At 39.7% G+C, this 23,707-nt stretch overlaps 1 protein-coding gene across 1 annotated transcript in view; it reads right to left on the bottom strand.

Moving 5' to 3' along the window:
- Positions 1-1,545: 1,545 nt before the first annotated feature.
- The window catches only part of ufm1 (ubiquitin-fold modifier 1), a 40,824-nt gene continuing 18,662 nt past the window's right edge, over positions 1,546-23,707 (bottom strand). The window contains exons 4-6 of the mRNA XM_043692117.2: positions 9,975-10,014; positions 9,193-9,225; positions 1,546-2,082 (exon numbers count right to left, since the gene is read on the bottom strand). Coding sequence (XP_043548052.1) covers positions 2,015-2,082; positions 9,193-9,225; positions 9,975-10,014 — 141 coding nt within the window. The 3' untranslated portion in view covers positions 1,546-2,014. The remainder of the gene's footprint in view (positions 2,083-9,192; positions 9,226-9,974; positions 10,015-23,707) is intronic.

Raw genomic sequence — 23,707 nt, 5'->3', positions numbered from 1 at the left:
ACTCGAGATGAAGAACCTGCAGATTAGATTAGATTCCCTACAGTATGGAAACAGGGCCTTTGGCCCAACAAGTCCACACTGACCCTCCGAAGAGTAACCCACCCAGACCCATTTGCCTCCGACTAATGCACCTAACGCTATGGGCAAATTACCATGGCCGATTCACCCTAACCTGCACATCTTTGGATTGTGGGAGGAAACCCACGCAGACACGAGGAGAACGTGCAAACTCCACACAGATAGTCGCCTGAGGCGGGAATCGAACCTGCTGTGAGGCAGCAGTACTAACCACTGAGCCATCATGCTGCCCAAATGATGTACCATACATTTGCTCTTGGATGAGAACATAAGAATAGGTAAATTCATGGGACATTTTCTATCAAAAATTGAAAAGACAGATGCTTCAGCTTGCTGACGCTTTTGATCACAGCTAAATCAAGGGAAAAGCATTACCTGCTGTAGGTCAAAATTGTACAGAGTGCCAAATACATGCTACTTTGAAGAAAGGTCCCACCCGAAATACTACATTGTCCTTCTTTTTCAGTTACTGACATTTCCTGCATTTTAAGATTTGTCCTTCAGATTTATCAATTCATTCCTCTTTGGTTTAGTGCAAGGTTAGTGCTCTCCAACTCGTTCACATTCAGGCAGTAAACAAAAAATGCATCACTTCTGTGATGAAAGAAATAACCTCAATAGCAGTTTATCATCGAGTGGAATGCCAAGCTTAAAAAAATGCTTGATGTATTCAGGCTTTAGTTCAATTTATTAACTGAGCACAAGTTGACAGCATCAACTATAAATCCAGATTAATACCAGTCTTATTACTTGAACGCAGGGTTCAATCAAGACTTCCCTAACTCATAGATGCCTGTCATTTCTCAAAGTCACAGCAGATATTCTTTTTTTTTGTAATTTCCAAGTTACAATGTACATCTTCAGGAAGGCTGACCTATTGATGTGCATTGCCCAAGCTCTAATTACTCTGCTGGAATGAGTCATCTGGCATGAGTGAAAGGCGTCAAGTCGGATCACCAGTTCACCTCAAGCTGGAGGAAACCATTTAACTGGTTAGGAAAAACTGTAGCTCCCGGACATAAGAACCAAGTAAGATACATATTATAGAATTCAGACAATTAATACAATTCAAATGCTAGGAAAATGAAAAGATGTCACAAAAAAATTACTCTAACATTTAGTTCAGAGCATTCTGTCTAAAGGAGATACTTACTTAAAAGTCTGATCTATCAAATGCACTCTTATATAATTTGGAACAGTAAATATTATATTTGAAAACATAATTCAGAACAGGCTAGGAACTCAGAGTTGAAATGCACTGCTTGGGAGGTTCAACTGAGGTATTCAAAGGGAGTTTGAGTGTTCTTTGAAAAGTGACAGTCTTCAGGATTACACAGAGAAGGTGCGAAAATGGCAATAAATGAAATGCCCATTCAAAGAACCGATATACGCAAGATGGGCTGAATGGCTTCCTGCTGTGCAATAGTCAATCGGTGATTCTGAGTTTGTAATTTCAAAGATAAAATATATTCTGCAGTTCAATTTTATTTTAATGAATTTCAGAATTTGTATCTTCTTAATACAGAAAACAAATGATACAAGGTTAAAATATACTGATATCTACCAATTGACTACTTAATACCAAGCATTTTACAGAAGCTTTGTATAATACTTTGTAATTTCCTTGTGTGACTTTTACTTAACAGGTTTACATTCTTAAGGTATTAGCAGTCCCTGCTTAAGGATTAGATTTCTTTTCAGCCCAATCTTTTTCTTAATTACATTACAACACATTTTAGGCAGCACTGTTATGTGTTTACCATATGCATTTTAGATTTTTCTCTGCTTAAGGTGCTACCACCTAATTCAGTGGAGTCCTACCGGAGATTCTCTTAAAGGAATGCATATCAAAAGTGACAAGAAAAGGAGTTAAAAATAATTTTGAAAATAAATATTGTTTTCTTCTGTAGGCAAAAGATCTCTGGATGACAAATGGTTAAAGACTTCCAACTCGGTCCCTGGGAATAAGTCGCAATTCTGATCCATGCTTTAGAAAAATATTTCCTGTAATAAAAGAGCCATGATAAGAAAATTGGTTAGTAAAAGCATACAGAACATTCTTAATGTGTTCATCTGACATGATTACCTAAAGTGTTTATGCTTTCTACATTTGTGGAATATTGTGTTCATCCAAAAGACAACCACAATGTAAATAGAACAGCTAACTATTTCAGAGACCTTCTTATTTTCTATTGTAGTTGTGTTTAATAGCTTGAACATATTATGGTTTTAAAATGATACTGTAACACAAGCATCAAATCTTACATGCAAAAGATAATTTCTTCCCAAGAGTTCAAAAGGAGCCATTAACTTATTCATTTATTAGTATTGTATAATTTGAAGACCCATGTAATTATTTTCCATTATAAATATGCAGAATATATCCATTAGGTACAGGCCAGCAGAAGTCGTCCATTCAGTTCAACGAACTTGCTTCATTATTTAATGAGATCACGACTGATCTGATAATCCTAAACTCCACTTTCCTGCCTTTATCCCATACTCCTTGATTCCCTTACTGATTAAAATATGTCCATCTCAGCTTTGAATATACTTAATGACCCAGTCCTGACAACCTTCTGTGGTAAAGAATTCCACAGCTTCACTCTGCTCAGAGAATTTCCTCATCTCTGTCTTAAATGAGTGACAGTTTACTCTGAGGTTATGTTCTCTCATCCCAGGCTCCTCCACAAGAGTGAACAACCTCTCTGTATCTATCTTGTAAAACCCCTGAAGAATCTTCCATGTTTCCACAGATTGGAGTTTAGAAAGACAAGAAGCAATGAGTACACGGTCAACGTCACCTCATAAGAGACTCCCTCCATATTTGGAATCAACTTGGTGAACCTTTTCAGGACTGTGCCCAATGCCAGTATATCGTTCCTTAGATAATACTCATGGTATTCTAGGTGCTATTCACTAGTGCCTTGGATTATTACAGCAAAACTTTATTTTCATATTCCATTCCCTCCGAAATAAAAGCCAACATTCCACTATACCTTCTGAACTTGTATGCTCGCTTTTTCTCATGTAACTATTTTATAGAACAAATGAAAGAATCCCCAAATTTGAGGGGAAATTCCATTCAGGGCTCCTACAGAAATGCGGGTCTCCATTGTTATTTGGACAGCCTTTTTTTGAAATGCAGAACGGTTGGGGCAAGACAAACCACTCCCTGATTTTACAGCAGTCAGCTGCTATATTCTGAAATGTAAAGGTGCTGCTAGCTGCGATCAAACTGCAATTTCCTCAATTAAATGTAATAAGGTGTTGGGAGTGTAGGCTATGGCCGGGGGGGGGGGGGCGGGGTGTTGGTAGGAAGGCAGCAGGTGGCAAGTTAAATCATACATTCAGGGCTGGGTTAGTTGGATGGGGGGGGGGGGGGGGGGGGTGGAGAGAGAGAGAGAGAGATCGAGAGAGAGAGAGAGATCGAGAGAGAGAGAGATCGAGAGAGAGAGAGAGAGAGATCGAGAGAGAGAGAGATCGAGAGAGAGAGAGAGAGATCGAGAGAGAGAGAGATCGAGAGAGAGAGATCGAGAGAGAGAGAGATCGAGAGATCGAGAGAGATCGAGAGAGATCGAGAGAGATCGATCGAGAGAGATCGATCGAGAGAGATCGATCGAGAGAGATCGATCGAGAGAGATCGATCGAGAGAGAGAGAGAGAGATCGAGAGAGAGATATCGAGAGAGAGATATCGAGAGATCAGCTCCTGTCTACAGTGGATGTCAAATCTGGGGAGTTCTGGGCTAATTCTGGAGTGGATGGTGTGTGTTTGATGGGGAGAGGAATTGGTTCGGACCTACTGCAGGGTGAGGAGTCAGGTTGAATATGGCGGAAGTGGTGCTGAATGGTGGGACCAGGACCATCAGCAGGGTTAGGTGGTGAGTGGGAGAAGGGGCTTGGGAGAAAGTAGGGTGAAGGTGTCAGGTCAGGTTAGGGGGTAATTGGATGAGATCAGAGTGTGCTGGAAAAGCACAGCAAGTCAGGCAGCATCCAAGGAGCAGGAAAATTGACATTTCGGGCAAAAGCCCTTCATCAGGAATAGAGGCGGGAAGCCTCCAGGGTGGAGAGATAGCATCTGCAATCCTCACTTTTGCCTGGGTAATTAGATGAGATAGGCATAGGATATGTTTAATAGTTACTTAGGAATTAGACTCTGACTCTAACATTTCCTATATATTTCAGTTCACTTCACGGGAACTTTCAAACTCTCTGATTTAATCAGAGACTTTTAGCAGCTTCTAGACGTACAGCAACTGCATTCTGTTGATGCTTCAACATCCCAGGCAATTTCTTCAGAGTCTACTACAATGGGGATTCTGCTGGGTCCCAATGCACAACTTCCCTCTACACTGGAATAACTACCCTCTGACCAGTAGAAAATGCAGTCATTATGTACCTCTAAATGTTCTCCTAGTACATTCTTACAATAGACAAACATGTTCATAGCTCCTTGAAAGTGGAGTCACAGGTAGATAGGATAGTGAAGAAGGCGTTTGGTATGCTTCTTTTATTGGTCAGAGTATTGAGCACAGAAGTTCTATATAAAAGAGACCTACAGGGCAATTTTTTCACACAGAAGGTGGAACGTGTATGGAATGAGCTGCCAGGAGGAAGTGGTGGAGGCTGGTACAATTGCAACATTTAAGAGGCATTTGGATGGGTATATGAATAGGAAGGGTTTGGAGGGATATGGGCTGGGTGCTGGCAGGTGGGACTAGATTGGGTTGGGATATCTGGTCGGCATGGACGGGTTGGACTGAAGGGTCTGTTTCCGTGCTGTACATCTCTATGACTATATAACTTGTAGAGACTTGGACAAAAGATGAGGAATGGCACTCTCACAGTTACTCTTAGAGAGAGCGGTTAAGGACGAGATGGACCAAAACGCCTCCTTCGCTGGTGAAACTTGTGTAAACAATGCTTACTATTTCTCCTGATAGTTCTTAAAAACCAATTACATTGCAGGCTAATTTGCTCACACTTTCATTGAAATAATGATAAAACAATTGTTAACTATATGGATCATAATCTACATAAAGATTTTGAACATGCATATTTTTCATGCTTTTATCATGGAAATCAGTGTCCACATGTACATAAAGCCGTCATCAATATTCACTCTCAATATGTTAGGTGCTCACAGTGCTATTTAAAGAAATAATCCATTATTTTCTTAGTAACTGAAATGTATAATTCATGGTTTAGAATTAAATTTAACACTGATCTATTGTCACCTTTATTTTATTTCCATCTCTTAAATCCAATTGAAATTATTCACTGTGTCTAAAACCTAATCATCCCACCAAGTAATTATAGACATAAGATGCCTGACCTGTTTACTATGCATGGACCAGTAAAGAATAAAACTTAAACATGCAGTAAATGAACAGGTCACACAAATACCACTCCATTACAATTTTAACAAAGCAATGGAGAGTATTGTGGATTCCAAACACTGAAGTAATAGTAACACTCCCAGAATCCAATTAAGTATAAACCAAACTTTGTTTATTCAGTAACAGTGTACTAATTCTAATGCTATCTTGTTAATGACATAAGTGTTCCTGTTAATATAAAACATTCTCTGATTTACTACAAACATTTAACATACCTACATAAGGCATAAGCAATGCAGCTATATTTGGAATCTTATACAGAATACACAAGAGAAAGAAAAAAAACAATAAATTTAAGAATTTATAGTTTGAAGAATCAGATGCTGCTACTGCAGTAGATTAGATTAGATTAAATTCTCTACAGTGTGAAAGCAGGCCCTTCGGCCCAACAAGTCCACACCGACGAGTAACCCACCCAGACTCATTTCCCTTTGATTAATGCACCTAACACAGTGGGCTATTCAGCATGGCCAATTTACCTGGCCTACACATCTTTGGTCCACTTCAGTAGTAGCTTAGTTTTTTAAAAAATACTTTTAGTTAAGCATCCTCTAAAGCAAGAATCTCTCTTCTGGAGAGATAGCAATGACTTACTGCTTTTAATTCACTGCAAATCATGAAACATATTGGTTATAGTTAAAGATTTAAATGTTTAATATCAAGCATAATCATTGTGCAAAATTTGGACAATATTCCGATTTGTTCCACATTGCTAATTTCAATAAACTACAAATGAAAAATACAGCATAGATACATCTTGATTGAGATTGCAATGCTAGAACGTTAGAGGAAAATGTGTAATTTTAAATGATATGAAATGTTTTACTTAAACACAAACCATGAGATTGTGAATTGTACAATGTGAATGAAAGAAAATTTAAGAGCATAACAATACCATGTCTCTAAAACAACTAACACTGGGGTGGGCGTGAAACTAGGATAAATATTTTAATAGTTTTTAGATGCCCTGCATATTCCTATAAATACAAAATGTAAAATCAAGTATTCCAAATTCACTGTTGACTTTACAAGTGTTATGGTACAATTTTTAATTGGATTTTCAATTGTCTGGCTTGGTTATTCCTGAAACAAATTAGTACATTCCGAAAATTATTGTTATTCATTAATAACCTCTAGGCAATCCACAAGTTAATTGTTTATTTAAATGATGGGTTGCTTCATCTGACAGTTCTACAGATATTTCAAACAAGTGTCTTCATGAGTATGGGCTCTCAACTATTTCCCAAACCAGAAATCAGACTGTTATGCTTATCACTGCTTGTAGTAAGCTGTGGACATTTGAATCAATTTGACAGTTATTCCCATTTGCTCATCCTGCACCTACACATTGTCATCCACCTAAATTACACTAATGTAAAAGCAAAGCAAGGTTAAAATTTCATGAAAAAATGATTACACCTATGACATTTTAGTCTTCATTTATTGACCAGTTAGGTTTTTATCTGCGTGTCAAGTGCTACATGACCTATTTTCATGTCCAAAACATCGAGCGTGCATATTTATTTTTCTTTACAGCTAACCTGCACACTGACTGTTAAGACTGCACATTCAATCCAGATCTTCATGCATGCAACTACCAGATAAACCTATCTCCCACACACTGAATACATACTCATTACAAATATGGAAGGATGTGTGCCCATTAAGCAACACAGACCTTTACAAAAGGCAGATGCTTCAACTTCTAGTTCTGCAAGGCAAGCTAAAACAAACACCAAATCCAAGCACAGTAACTGCGAGTTCGAGATTAAATTACTTCAGGTTATTTGCAACTACAAATTGCATTTCTATGCTGTCACCCGAAAACAGCATGGATATATTTGAACTTCAGAAGTAGTTGAAGGGAAAACAGGCAACTATAGACTGGCTAGCCTGTCTTTATTCGTATGGAAAATATATGAATCTGTCATTAGGAATTTGTACCAAAGCAATCGCCATATGATTATATAGTGTCACAGATTTGTGACAGGAAAAGTAGGTTAGACAGATGCATCAAGAGTTTTCAAAAATGTACCAATTTACGAATAAGAACCATGGATACAGGGGAAAATTAGTATATACAGTGGGTACAAATTTTTTTTTAAATCAACAAGGTAATGCACAATAGACTAATATACAAAATTACTGTTCACTGGAAAGGGGGAAATATATTAGTATGGATTTCAGGAGGTAAAGGAAGAGAAGGAATCAAAGCTTATTTTGAATTGCAGTTTATAACAAGTGGGATACTGCATGAATCAGAGCTTGGACCTTGGCTATTAACAATCTGAATCCCCTTATGTAAGTTATAGATAAAGTATAACGCATCCAAATTTTCTGATGATACAAAGTTAGGTGAAAAGTAAACTGCGAGGTGGAAGCAAAGGAGCTACAGAGGGGTAAGAGTACCTGATCCATGGCAGTTGGAAATGTAATATGGAGAAATGGTGACGTCATGCACATTGCTGCAGAATTGGAGAAGCAGAAAGCTTATTAAATGGTGAGCAAATGGGAAAAATTGTATGCAAAGGAATCTAGGTCTCAATGTATATAATCAGAGGTCTTATCATGCAGATACAAGCAGCAATTAGGAAATTAAACAGGATGTTCTACTTTTAAACAAAAGGACAAAAATGAAATAATCCTACTGCAATTGCACAGGGCCTTTGTGAGATAACATCTGGAGTACTGTGTACAGTTTTGATGGGCCTACCCATGAAAGGATATGATATCGTTGGAAGGAATAAAACAACGGTTGACAAGAATGCTTCCTGGGACGATGGACTTGCCCTCTGAGGAGAGATCATGTCGGCTAGGTCTATGATCAGTAGAACTTTAAAAAATTAGAAGTGGTCTTATTAAAACTTATGAAATATTTAAGGGCTTGTGCTTGAAAGATATTTCCCTTGACCAGAGAATTTACAACTAGGGTTCACAATCTCAGAACAGAGTTGGAACCTGGGATAGTGGGGGAAGGAGGAGCTGACAGTGTCTTTAGAATGGTGGGTCTGGGTCATTGGAAAGTAGCTTATCAATCTAGATACTCAAGGCAGTCTATCTGGCATGTAGACCAGCCCAACGTACAGGTACCTCAGTCAATTATTTGTACTCCTCTGGACAACAGGCAATCATTGGACAAGCAGTAGGACAGATTCCCTTCCTTTCTTGCCTACCTCTTGGACTTCTAAGTGGGCCTTGTCGTGTCTGGGTGCTGCTGCCTTCATCTTCACTTTTCTTTCCCTCATATAAAGCATTTCAACCATGACTATGGTTCACTTAGAAGACCTCTAGCTCAGAACTGTGGTGCTCAGTTGTGCATTTTTAAGATTGTATCCAGAACTTTATTGATCTCCAAATAAATTTAGGATAGAAGTTTTGATGAAAGAGCTTCAACGAATGCACTGCATAGCAGGCTCTAAGGGGTAAATGGCCTACCTGCTAATTCTTGTGCCTTTTTTGTTCTTAAATGATTACAAACACAAATTTAAATTAACATGATATTACAGATATAAATAACCATTGCCTATGACGAACTTAAGGTATATATTCAGTTTCAAATATGCATGAAATCTATTGGTAAATTTTTTTTTTTAAAACTTATTAACATGAAGGTTGGAAACTGCTCAAAAATCATAAAATTCAATATATTATAAAACAGATAGAATCAACTATAATAGCCCCCCAAAATTTGCCAATTCAAACAATTTCACTTACCTGCAGTTTGAGCAGGGTTGATGCCTATTCCATCTGCAATGAAACAAATTCATCTTAAACTATCGGAATTTCAGGAGGAAGACAACCAGACTTCAGAAAGAACAGTAGCTTGGAACATAATTACATTGCAGTTAAAGTAGCTACAATTTGCAGTGTACACACTGAAGTGATAGACCGTTCACAAAATTGGCATTCCCGTCTTTGATATCACGTGTGGCTGTTCGGTACATTGGATTCAATATGCTTATAATTTGCTTTTTTGCAAACCTCTATCTATTCTTGTTATATGGTGAAAACTGCTGCAAACAAGATGACAATTTTGAGTGACAGCAGAAAAGTAAGCATACTAGTTATATTTTACATTACAGATTATTCAGCAATTCAGACTTATGTGATCAAAACATTTTTAAAAACTGCATGAACGTCTGTGTCAACATATTTCTATTCAGTGCATTTTAAAGGAATGTAGAGTTGTCAATTTTCTAAAATTGTCTCTCTTCAAAAGCACCAAAGACATTTTCCTTATTGCGCCTACACTACAGTAATACATATTGAGTACCTTATGAAAAATACTAGAGTAATAAAAATATTGACAATGTTAACTTGCATCCTGAATTTTCAAATGCTGTACACACTTCAGGCTGTTAAATGCTTATTGTATAATTATTCTGGATTTAGAATTTGGCAGTATCTGCCAATAAAACATTTATCCAAAGAGGAGCAAAACACTCAATGTTAATGATATTAATGACATTGTATTAAAATACTGAATATTTCCTTACCATTTGTTATAATAGCACTGCTTGCTGCAGGTACTTTAAACTGAAAACAAAGGAAGACATTGAGAAACATTTTAAAAATTAAAGTCTGAAAATAATCTCTTTTCAAAAAATCAACAATTTCTCCTAATGCATTTTTGGAGATTATGCAAATTGGGTTCAAGTAAGGTGTTACCATCAAAATAGGTTTTGGATCTTGACTAGCACAAGAGCCAAATAGTTGCACCAATGTCACTGTTATTGACACTAATGGGCTTTTGCGTTGTAAGCAACTTTATATTATTCTCACCAATTTAACACATTCACTTAAAAATGCTTAAATGACAAGATGATTTTGAAATCCTGAAAATAATTGAAGACTAGTATAAACCAAGATCTTTAATAATAATTGAACACTTGTCACGATAGCAATAAAATATGGACTATCAATTTTTGAATGTCTACATCTGATTTTAATAACTGGTTTTAAAAAATGAAAAAAAAACCCACTGACTTAAAATGGCCACACACATTAGACAGGATTCATAAAACCAACCTGAAATAAATGAAGCATCAGAACTGAAATTAGCATTTTATATCAAAATGCATTAAAACTAGTTCACCCAGTTAATTGCGAAGAAACCCTGAACTCCTATCTTGATTTACACCTGTATGACAAGCTTCACATGGGATAGATAGCAGAGGGGTAAATAGCCGTGAGAAATGCTGGACCAAAAAAGGGAAGCCAGGCAACGAAAGCAGAACTGTTGCTGATTGTTAAAAGGAGTCCAGATGGGAAATAGTTAAGAAGCTGCCTCGTTTTTCATAGCAGGAAGCCAGTCCATGTAAAAGCAAATGGATGGCTAAGCATTCCATGGAAATTCAGGCTCCAAGACTGGTGTCTATAGCATTGAAGGTGTTCAGTGCCTGCTCTGGTGTCTCTTGACCAGGAGAGCTATCAGGACTTTATGTCAAAAGCAGCAATGCCAATGGTGTAAATGATCATTCTGAGACACTAGTTGCTCACAAACATTGGGAGAGGTGGAAAATGAAGGACTTTCCACATGGAAACAAGTTCCAGTTTGCTGACAAAGTAGCCTATGGAGAAGAGTATAGCAATGCCACTGGTTAAAGTATAGACAGAGAGTGAATATGTTATGGGGCCTAATAGCGGTGTTATTATTGCTGCTTTCTCAGCTAGATAACCATCGGATTTGCTTAACATGCCAGGACATATTTGGATTGATTCCCCAAAGTAGAATTTTTTAAGCATATAAAGCCTACATGATGATATCAGTGCTAGAAATCATGCCTTCCACAATGTGTGCACATGCTTGGTTGACTGCAGTTCAGTGTCAGCAATCACTGCTTAGAAAAACAGACCTCTATAGCATTCAAAATTACCAGGGGAATGAAACTCTCTAGGAATGGGGAAGGTAAGCAAGGAAAAAATCTGCAATTTATGATCATTTGCTACAATAAAAAAAACTACATTCTGTTCACTTTATGAATACTTTTCCAAAAAAGTGAATACCAAGTTCATGATGGACCAAGATGGAGCTTGTAGAAGGAAGAAATAAAATAAATATTGTCTCCATTACCAGGGCCACCTATATCAACCCCATAGCATCGCCCATTTTCAATCCAAACTCCAGCTATTAGCTGCTCAAACTTGCATCAAGTCTTTGTCATCACCAGACTCAACTTATTCCAAATCGTCCTGGCTGGTCTCCCAGCCGTCAAAATAAAAATGCACTGCATATAAAAACCTACGATGCAGCAGAGGTAGTTGAATGCTTTGGCTCAATGTAAATGATATTCAACTTTGGCATGCGAAATACAAAAATCAATACAAAAGTGTGGGCTCCTCATTGAAGTGGGAACATCTGCTGTTCAACACTTATGATTCATGGCACAAGCTGTGAACTTTCAAAAGATAAAAAGACATACACAACAGTGTGCTAGAATCATTATTAAAAAGTGGTCAGCAGTTATGACAGTCCCTGCTGATACTGCTGACGGTCACAGATAATAAACAGAAGCAAAATGTTCTCACTGCATGAAGTCTTCTCGACATTTTATGGAACTAAGCAGAGGAACATTTACAGTAAGATTTTTTTTGGGAGCAGTTGTAAGAAGGGAAAAGGAAAATAGACTGCAAAATAATATTAGTAATAACAATCAACATATACAGAAGGATCTGCCTTCAATCGTTTTTCCTGACAAATGGAATGGCATTATTCAATAGCCCCAAAATGTTTATTTTCTGTAAATGAGAAGCTCAGTGAGCTTTGAGGTTTGTAGCTCTGGTTTAGGATCTGGATGTAGTTTTGCTTACTGAGCCGGAAGGTTTGTTGTCAAACGTTTTGTCACAATGCTAGGTAACATCATCAGTGAGCCTCTGGTGAGGGGTTGGTGTTACGTCTCGCTTTTTACTTATGGGTTTACATTTCCTTGGGTTGGTGATGTCATTTCTGGTCCTTTTTCTCAGAGGGTGGTAGATGGGGTCCAAATCAATGAGTTTATTAATAGAATACTGGTTGGAATGCCATGCTTCAAGGAATTCTTGTGCATGTCTCTGTTTGGCTTGCACTAGGATGGATGTGTTGTACCAGTCAAAGTGGTGTCCTTCTTCATCTGTATGTAAGGAGACTAGTGAGAGAGGGTCATGTCCTTTTGTGGCTGGTTGATGCTCATGTATCCTGGTGGCTAGTTTTCTGCCTGTTTGTCCAATGTAGTGTTTGTTACAGATCTTGCAAGATATCTTGTAAATGACGTTTGGTTTGCTTATTGTCTGTATAGGGTCTTTCAAGTTCATTAGCTGCTGTTTTAGCATGTTGGTGGGTTTGTGGGCTACCATGATGCTAAGAGGTCCAAGTAGTCTGGCAGTCTTGCAAGATACCTTGCAAGAACTGCAACAAACTCTACATCAGACAAACAGGCAGAAAACTAGCCACCAGGATACATGAACACCAACCAGCCACAAAAAGACATGACCCACTATCACTAGTATTTCTTACATACAGATGAAGGTGAAACACCAATTTGACTGGGACAACATATTTACCCTACGGCAAGCTAACAGATACACACGAGAATTCCTAGAAGCATGGCATTCCAACCGGAACTCTATCAACAGACACATCGATTTGGACCCCATCTACCATCCTCTGAGAAAAAGAGCAGGAAATTATATCACCAACCCAAGGAAATCTAAACACAAAAATAGAAAGTGGGGCATAACACCAGCGCTTCATTGGAGGTTCACGGATGATGTTACCTAGTATGGTGATGAAACGTCTGACAATGAACTTTCCAGCTCAGCGAGAAACTTACATCCAGAATGAGAAGCTCAGCTCAGGAACAAATAAGATGTTGCAATTTGGCCTGCAAGGATTCCATGCCATTCCATTCTCCCAGTTTTTTCATCTCCATCACATCTATTCAGACGATGCTACCCTTCAGTGGGCAGCCTCCAACATGATCTTCTTTTTCCCTCAAACAAGTATGTGATCGGCAGGACCTTCAGCTGTATGCAACTCACCTCCTGCACATCTGTCCACAGAACATCCCCTCCTGCACTGGATAATTGGTTTCCCCATGTCTTTATTTTCCACCCCAGTGGTTTCCACATGGAAAGGATCATCCCCTGCCCTTTCTATTACCTCCAATAGATGCCACCATCGAACACATCTTCTCTTCCCCCTCTCCTTCACTATCAGTGATCACACCCTCCATCCCCTCCAAGAGAGACAATGGCCCGAAACTGAAACCAAGCACAAAGGAAGTTTCTTGGAGTTGCTGGAGGTCCACAACAGAGTCATCGTCAGAGGATAAATGGTAGGCCATTTTCGCAATGAGATGCTGACAAATTTCTTTCGAGAAGAATGAACCTGTAGAATTCGCTACCACAGAAGGCTATGGAGGCCTAGTCACAATATATTAGGAAAGAGACAATTTTCTCGGGGCTAAAGTTGTGAAGGCTGATGGGGAGACAGCAAGAGTATGGCATTGAGTTGAAGGATAACCCTGGTGAGACCACACTTGAAATATTGTGTCCAGTTCTGTCAACCTATTATAGGAAATTTGTGGAAGCTTTGAAGAGGGTGCAAAGGTGGTATACCAGGATGCTGCCTGGACTGGAGGGCTTGTCTTACAAGGACAGGTTGACTGAGCTTGGACTTTTCTCTCTGGAGAGGAGGAAGAGAGGTGACCTGATTGAAGTGTACAAGGCAATGAGAGGCATGGATGGAGTTGATAGCCAGAGACTTTTTCCCAGGGCAGGATTTACTGCTACGAGGGGTCACAGTTTTAAGGTGTTAGGAGGAAGGTTTTGAGGAGATGTCAGAGGTAGGTTCTTTATGCAGAGAGTTGTGAATGCATGGAATGAGTTGCCAGCGGTAATGGTGGAAGTAGAGTCGTTAGGGACATTTAACCGACTGCTGGACATACACATGGACAGCAGTGAGATGAGGGGAGCATAGGTTAGGTTATTTTATTTTAGTTAGGATTAATCCTCAGCACATCATCGTGGGCCAAAGGTCCTGTACTGTGCTGTACTTTTCTATGATCAAGTGAATGGTGGGGCAGATGGGTCAAATTGCCTGGTTCTGCTCCTATTTCCTATGCTTCTACATTCCACATTTAAGCCATCCTTTGGAAGAAAGAAATTTCTTTTGAATTCCTAATGGCTTTCTTGGTAGCAATTTAATGATGACCTCTAGTTATGTTCTTCCCCACAACATTCAGTCCAAATCCACACAATCAAAACACTGCAGCAGTTTAAAAGCCTCTTATTAGGTTACTCCACACCAATGTTTCTCCTATTTTAAAAAAGTATAAGCCACCATACTCATACCAGGCCATAAGGCTGCTCTCTCACTGGTGCTGGTTGAACCTGAGGGTCACCTCACCTCAGGTGAGGGTAGAGGTTGCAAAGGAGAGTCATTCAAGGTAACCTCAGCCATGCGAGAATTCAACCCATGCTGTTCACATTACTCTGCATTGCACACCAGGTGTCCAGTCAACTTAGCTAACTGATCCCTCTTTTCTTCTAAGAACCCAGTCTGCCCATCTTTTCTTGTCTGATATAGCTGCTCAATATTGTAAGATCATCTTGAATGTGAAGGTACTCCTGTTTTGTTTTCTATGTGTAAGTTTTCTTGAACTTCTCTCCTGTTCCTCCTCTACCCTGCCATACAAAGCTGGGTGGCAGGGTGAAATGTGAGGAGGACGTTAGGAGATTACAGGGTGACCTGGACAGGCTAGGTGAGTGGACAGATGCATGACAGGTGCAGTTTAGTGTAGATGACTGTGTGGTTATCCACTTTGGTGGCAAGAACAGGAAGGCAGCTTACTATCTAAATGGAGTCAAGTTAGGTAAAGGGGCAGTACGACGAGACCTCAGGTGTTCTTGTACATCAGTCAATGAAAGCAAGCATGCAGGTACAGCAGGCAATGAAGAAATCTAATAGCATGCTGGCCTTCATAACAAGTGGAATTGAGAATAGAAGCAAAGAGGTTCTTCTGCAGCTGTACAGGGCCCTGATGAGACCGCACCTGGAATATTGTGTGCAGTTTTGGTCTCCAAATTTGAGGAAAGACATTCTGGCTATTGAGGGAGTGCAGCGTAGGTTCACGAGGTCAATTCCCGGAATGGTGGGACTATCTTATGCTGAAAGATTGGAGCGACTGGGCTTGTATACGCTTGAGTTTAGAAGGCTGAGAGGGGATCTGATTGAGACATATATTTATTAAAGGATTGGACACTCTGGAGGCAGGAAGCATGTTTCTGCCGATGGGTGAGTGCTGAACCAGAGGACACAGTTTAAAAATAAGGGGTAGGCCATTTAGAACAGAGTTGAGGAGAAACTTCTTCACCCAGAGAGTAGTAAGTGTGTGGAATGCTCTGCCCCAGAAGGCTGTGGAGGCCCAGTCTCTGGATACTTTCAAGAAAGAGTTGGATACAGCTCTTAAGGATAGTGGAATCAAGGGTTATGGGGATAAGGCAGGAACAGGATACTGATCGAGGATGATCATAATGAATTGTGGTGCTGATTCGAAGGGCAGAATGGCCTACTCCTGCACCTACTGTCCATTGTCTGTATTGTCTACCCTCAACCTTTAAAAAGGAATTCATGATTTCTTTGTCACCAAAGAAAACACCATCCAAAAAGATGCATTTGCTACTTACCTTCCATTACCTTGCCCATCGGTTGAACTTTCCCCAAGGCTCCTCGCTATGCTAACTTTGAACTTGTACCTTTCTCTAGGTTCTCTCCTATCTCCTCCTTGACCTCTCTGAGCTCGTCACATCCAAAAGAAACAAACCACCAAATTCAAATTCAAACTTTAATCAGTGAAAAGTGTGGAAGAGGATTCTATGGAGCATAACCTCTGAGTAAAATTTCTGTATCAACTGGAAGAAATAACATCTTAAAAGGCAGATTTTCTCAGCTTATGTTCTTGATTGATTGTGTTAGACACTACTTAATTTATTTATACATTTACTGTACTTGGATTTGTGGAGCTTCTACTGAATTAATTGTTGCTAAGTTTTCTAAAAAGTGTGATGCTAGAAAAGCACAGCCAGTCATAAAGAGGAGATAGGACATTGGGGAGACAGGATGCCAACTTGCGGATCTTTTCAGAGACCATCTCTGGACACCAACACTAACCAACCGCACTGCCTTGTGGCTGAACACTTTAACTCTTCCCCCCCATTCCTCCAAGGACATGCAAGCCCTGAGCTTCCTCCATCACCAAACCCTAATCACCACAAGCTTGGTGGAAGAACGCCTCATCTTCTGCTTTGGGATCCTCCAACCATATGGGATCAATGTAGATTTAACCAGTTACCCCATTTCCCCTTCCCCTTCCTTATCCCAGTCCCAACTTTCCAAATTGGCACCGTCCTCTTGAATTGTCCTACCTGTCCGTCTTCCTTCTCACCTATCCACTCCACCCTTCTCTCCAAACTAACATTTTCACCCCCAATTTCTACCTATCGCCAAGAGAGACAATGGCCTGAAACTGAAACCTAGCACAAAGGAAGTTTCTTGGAGTTGCTGGAGGTCCACAACAGAGTCATCGTCAGAGGATAAATGGTAGGCCATTTTCGCAATGAGATGCTGACAAATTTCTTTCGAGAAGAATAAACCTGTAGAATTCGCTACCACAGAAGGCTACGGAGGCCTAGTCACAATATATTAACTACGTTCCTCCCAGCCCCACCCTCTCCCATTTATCTCTCTGCTCACTTGGCCCACAAGCCTCATTCCTATTAAAGGGCTTAAACCCAAAACGTTCATTCTCCTGCTCCTCTGATGCTGCCTGACCTCCTATGCGTTTCCAGCATTACACTCTTCGATTTTGATCTCCAGGATCTGTGGTCCTCACTTTCTCCAAGTTTTCTAAAAAGGCAACTTAACCACATTGCAAAGAAAACCTTATATTTACTGGTGATATTGCTCTTTAACTACCACACTTTTCCATAAGCTTAATCATTAGATCGGATTTCAAGAAATGTAGTTACTGGAGTCAATTTCAGGTCCTCTTGAATCTATCCTTAATTCAACAGGAGAATGGAAATGTCAAATTATTAGCACAATGCCATGCTGATCAATCATAGCTGGAGCATCAACATGGGGAATGAAATTGATCATGGCGTCTTACTGCAGTGGCTACACTTCAAAAGCACTTTGCTAGCTCTAAAATGTTCTTGCACTGCCTGAAAAAGCAAAATTATTTCATAAAAATGCAAATTATTTTGTTTCCTTTTAAATGTGGTAATAAGGGAAGAGGATGGTGCAGTAAAGTTTTGGAGATTTTTGATTATCACCTCTAAATAACAATTAGTTATTTAGAAAACTGTAAAATTGTGCATCATTGTAAAGTTGATGTATTTAATATCTTCATGAGAATCATGAATCGAATGTGCACACGCTTATTTATTTCTATACACCGTTCACAGGTCAGGGTGACGTTGCTGTTCCTATACAACTTAAAACTATTTATGCAGCTGATAGTAAAGTGTAGTTCAGTCCATTCTGTTTGCAGATTTACATTTTAAACTAAGTACAAAAAGGATTGTATTGCCAAAATTTTAATCCTTACCTTTCAAACACTGCATGTAATAATCCAGTTACAGATTTAAATATCAAAATATGGTTTTACATCTGGTTGTGTTGCTAGCAAGAGGCAAGGGATAATGCATGCTTTTTTGAATATACTTATAAAGGAGACTTGCAGTTATGCAGTTTGGGATTGATTGCTCTCCCACTAGAACTGGAAACACTGTTTATTTGTTTCTTTCCTCCTTCATACTGATAAAACCATGTTCTGGAAAGAAAGGAAAATACGACACACACTGAAACTCTTGAATAAACCAGAAACTGCCAGAAATTCTGAGCAGTATAATTGAAAGGAAGAATACTGCTGGTCAATGATGCTTCATCAGAAAGTTTCAAAGTGGCATTTGAGGTCATAGTCACAGAGCACTGAAATAGCTGTCCAACTCATCTGTTCCAACCAGATATCTGAATCTGACCTATCCCATTTCCCAGCATTTGGTCCCTGTCCCTCTAAATACTTCCTATTCAGATACCCAAACAGATGCCTTTTTAAATGCAGTAATTGTACCTGCCTCCACCACTTCCTCTGGCAGCTCATTCCATACACACAACACCGATTGCATGAAAAAGTTGCCCCTCAGGTCCTTTTTAAAATTTCCCCCTCTCATCTGAAACCTATTCCCTTTAGTTTTGGACTGGGAAAAAGATCTTGGCTATTCACCCTATTTATGCTCATGATATTATAAACCTCTATGTTCAGGATTTTACTCAAACAAGGTTTTGGAGCTTTATACAAGCCAGAGTTTATTTCTGGCTGTAAATCTAAATTAAAACTTACATATAGTAAGCAGACCTTATGCCATGCCAGTTCTATCAATTTGTGCCAGCTGGAGTGATCAGGTGGTGACTGGAAGAAGAATCAGAAACAATACTGAAAAGCTTCCTTACCCAACGAGTGATTAGAATTTCAAGCAAACTATCTGATTGGTTAATGGATATGGATTCAGCAGGCAGCTAGAATTGGATTGCAGAGATATGTGGAAAGAACTGGGGAATTGAACTGGTTTGCATCTCAAAAGGACAGACTTGACAAGCCAAATGACCATGTTGTCAGTTATACGGTTCTACAATTAAATGATGCCAGGCAGCTTCAGAAATCTGCTCTTCACAGAGCAAAACTTTACACTGTTTTAAGATTTATTTCAGGCACCAAGTCATTAGTTCAGTTCAACATACCCCATTGGCGCAAATCCAGAGTGCCAAAATTGAGACAGCTGTCTCACAGACTAGTCAAGCAATGGCATGACAGTCACATGCATGGAACCATATTTTAAAGACAATGTCCCAGCCACCACCATCACCATCCATGGTGAATGTTCGACATGACCAACAGGGTCAACCTCTCTATCAACTGCAAGGAATACCTTATGGGTAGATTTCCTCAGGAGATGATTGCACAGTAGTTTCCAGTTGGGAGGGAGTGGCCCTTTATTCAACATTGACTCTGGACACCATGATGTCTCATGGTTTCAATTTATACATGGGCAAGGAAACTGCCTGCTGATTACCACATACCATCCTCCCTCCCTCGACACTCCTCCATGTTGAACAACACTTGAAGGAAGTACTGAGGGTGGCAAGGGCACAAAACGTACTCTGGTGGGGGATTTCAATGCCCACCATCAAGAATGGCTTAACAATAACACCACTGATCGATCTGGCTGGGTCCAAAAGGCCATAGCTGCTTGACTGGGTCTGCAGTAGGTGGTGAGAGAACCAACAAAAAGAACAAACATATTTGCCCTTATCCCCACTTATTTACCTATTACATCTGTCCACGGCAATATCAGTAAATCTGACCACTGCACGGTCTTTGTGGAGAGGAAGTCTCAACTATACTCCATCATGTGAGGCACTGTGTTAAATTGGACAGAGATTGAATAGTTCTAGCAATTCAAGACTGGACAATAAGATACATTGTGCCAACAACAGCAGCAGAGTCAGATACATAACACAATCTGAAACCTCATGGCCTGGCATACCGCTGACTTAACCAGTACCAACAAGCCAGGTGATCAACCCTAAATTAATGGAGAGTGCAGGAGGGCATGTCAGGAGCAGCATCAGACATACCTAAAAATGACTTGTCAACCCAGTGAAGCTACCAAACAGGGCTATTTGCATGCTAAATAGCATAAGGAGCAAGTGATAGAGCTGTGCAATCTCACAATCAATGAAACACATGTAAGCTCTGCAGTCCTGCCATATCCATTTGTGAAAGATGGTGGACAACTCACTAGATAGCCCAATCGCCAATGATGGCTGAGGAAACACATTAATCCCAAGGTAAGCTGAAGCATTTGCAACAATCTTCAGACAGAAGTGCCCAATAGGTGATCCGTTTCAGCCTTCTCCAGTTGTTCACAGCATCATAAATGTCAGTCTTCAGTCAATTTGATTCACTCCACCAGACAGCAAGAAACAGCTAGAGGCACTGCATCCTGCAAAGGTTATGGGCCCTGATAACATTTCAGCAATAATACAGAAGACTTGTGCTCCAGAACATGCTCTTAGCCAAGCTGCCCCAGCAGGGCTACAATACTGGCATCGAGCAAACAATGGGGAAAATTGCCCAGGTATGTTCTGCACACCAGAAGTAGGACAAATCTAATCCTACCAATTACCACTTCAGCAGTTTGCTCTCAATCATCAGTATGACTGAAGGTGTCATTAAGTAGCACATGCTCAACAATAACCTGCTTCGTGATGTCCAATTTAGGCAATGTCAGGACCACTCAGCTCCTCACCTCATTACAGCCTTGTTTTAAACATGGACAAAAAGAGCTGAATTCCAGGTGAGGAGAGAGTGCCAATCCTTGACATTAAGGCTGCATGCAACCAAGTATAGCATCAAGGAGCCCTCACAAAACGAATTAATGGGAACCTAGAGGAAAACGCTCTGCAGTCATACCTGGCACATTAGAAGATGGTTGTGACTGTTGGAGGATAGTCAATACAGTTACAGGACATCTCTGCAAGAGATCCCCAGGACCTAGATTCAACCATCTTCAGCTACTTCATCAATGACCTTCCATCCACCAGACAGCCAGAAGTGGGGATGTTTGCAAATGATTGCACAATGCTCTGCATCATTATGACTCCTCAGATTCTGAAGCAGTCCATGTTCAAATGCAAAAAGACCAGGGCAATACACGGGTTAGAGCTGAAAAGTGGCAGGTAGCATTTGCACCACATAAATGCCTGGCAATGACCATCTTCAATAAAAGAAAATCTAACATAGCCCTCTGACATTCAATGGATCTACTGTCACTGAATCCCCCGTGACCAACATTCTGGGGGTTATCATCGACCAAAAACTGAACTAGATTTGCCATACAAACACAGTGGCTGTAAAAGCAGGTCACAGGTCATGAATATTGCAGCATGTAACTCACGTCCTGACTCCTGACAGCCAAGCCATCGTCTATAAGTCACAACTCAGGTGTGTGACAGTGCCTGGTTGACTGCAGCTCAATACCATTCAAGAACCTTGCCACCGTCCAGGACAAAGCAGCCCACCTGATTTGTCCCCATCTACAAAAATCCATTCTCTCCACCACTGATCAGTACAGTGTGCGCACAAGCTCTAAGATGCATAGCAGAAATTTGAACACCCCTAGACAGCATCTTCTAAATCCATGACCATTTCCATCTAGAAGGACAATGGCAGCAGATACAGAGGAATATTGCCACTTACAAACTTCCCGGCAAGTCACTCGCCACTCTGACTTGGAAATATATCACTGTTCCTTCACTATTGCTACATCAACATCCTGGAATGCCTCCCAAATAGAATTGTGGGTTTAACTGCAAGACATGGACTGAATCCCCCGTGACCACCACCTTCACATGGGCAATTAGGGTCAGGCAATAATGTTGGTCTGCCAGTGATGCTCACGTCCCATGACTGAATTTTAGAAAGTGTGATTGTAGTACAAATCCATTTTTTAAGATTACATTCTTGCTGTCAGAGAAGCTTACATGCCTCTATGCAAATATAGTACCCTAGAAGCAAAAACAGAATTTAATCCCAGTCTCACTACATTTTTTGATAAGGTCACTGCTGTCAGCTTGAAACAAGCCTGCACCATCACAGATAAGTAAGAGCTCAAATTAAGCCAGAATCAGACACAGGCTGGCAAAATACTCTACCTTTTCTTCAAGATAATTTAATCAGGTAGGCACACTTAGGGCAAAATAATTCCAAGGAACAACATAAAAACACTTAATAAATGATCTCCTATACTGATCATCTGTTTCTGAAATACCCAAGTTCTTTGAACACAAAAGCAGTATCTTCTGAAATTAGCTTATGCCAATTAATAATTCTGAGTGCACATTGAGAATGCATCCTCATCTTTCTCATATAATTGATGCTCTTGATGATCACTGTATTGTGGACATTCTACTTAAAGTACATATTTTTAAAGAAGAAATACTCTGCTCATTATGACATTTATTTAAACAAGATCTCGACTGCAGTACATCACAGTAACTGGGTAAATAGCAATATGCAATCCAAGTGGGAAGGATTTAGGTGCAACATGAGACTATTAATTATATGTTTTGAACAGACAGTCATAACTCCAAATAAGCTAGATATTCATTATTTACAAATTCACTTTTGTTCCAATGCTGCCAGATCAAGATTGTTTCTAACTACCAATACAAATCAGGCTGAATCCATCTCAACAATTTCAATTCAAATAAATGATCAAATTGAAACAAAGACTGTTTACTCACAAATGATCAAACTCTTTGAAATCTAGAAGAGTTATTAAGTTGTTTTTGAATCCCTCCTATATTTCAATGTAGATATCAAATTATAGGATTTGTAATTTATTCAGTGAAACCTGTCCAGTTCTGGGATTGAACGTTTTTGAAGACGACTGAAATTGTTAGTCACAATGACATTTACTTTTGCATTTACTCATGCAGAATTGGGCGCAATTTTAATTAAGTTGATTTGATTTTTTAAAAATGTAGTCTAAAAGAACTGTTCTCTCGATGCAAAATATATGAATTTTGAAATCAAATGATTGTCAGAGATGAACTGACATCACTACTTCACATCTTGAAATTAGTCATGTCTGCAAAGTCTTTGCCACAAATAGTTGCCTTCTTGCATAATCTAAATAATATTGTTCTGACAAGTCATGAAGTGAGACAAGGTAATCTTAAGTAATAAATGTGACAGATCTGGAAATTTTTTTCCAAGGATATAAAGGCTCATTGCAAATTTTATTTCCTCTCTATGGCAGTTAATGAAGCCAAAATGGTAACAGCTGTGTGTTTTAAAAAATTCTCAAGGTCAGGTTCGTAGGAGAGTAGTCTGACACAGAACAAACGACCAAGAGGCGAGTCTGCTAGAATATGGGCATTTTATTCCCCGCAGCGTCGCCAGAACGGGTCTGGCTTATACTCACTCTACATGTTACCAAAACTGGGAGCCGTCAGTTCTCGTAGAGCGGTTGCCAACAACCCACGCTCGGCGGTTAAACGTAACCCCGGAGCAGACTCACCGAACTGGAGACTTTTCCAGCTGATATACTCTTTTCCAGATATAAACATTCATGTGAACAGCAGAGCAAGGCTAAAAAACACATTCCATTCTGGTTACATACA

The sequence above is a fragment of the Chiloscyllium plagiosum genome, unplaced genomic scaffold (assembly GCF_037043375.1).
Source record: "Chiloscyllium plagiosum isolate Xiang-an unplaced genomic scaffold, Cpla_swu_hap1 HiC_scaffold_6, whole genome shotgun sequence".
NCBI classification, from domain to species: Eukaryota; Metazoa; Chordata; class Chondrichthyes; order Orectolobiformes; family Hemiscylliidae; genus Chiloscyllium; species Chiloscyllium plagiosum.
Note: the sequence above shows the minus strand (reverse complement) of the source record. Positions and strands in the feature narration are given on the sequence as shown.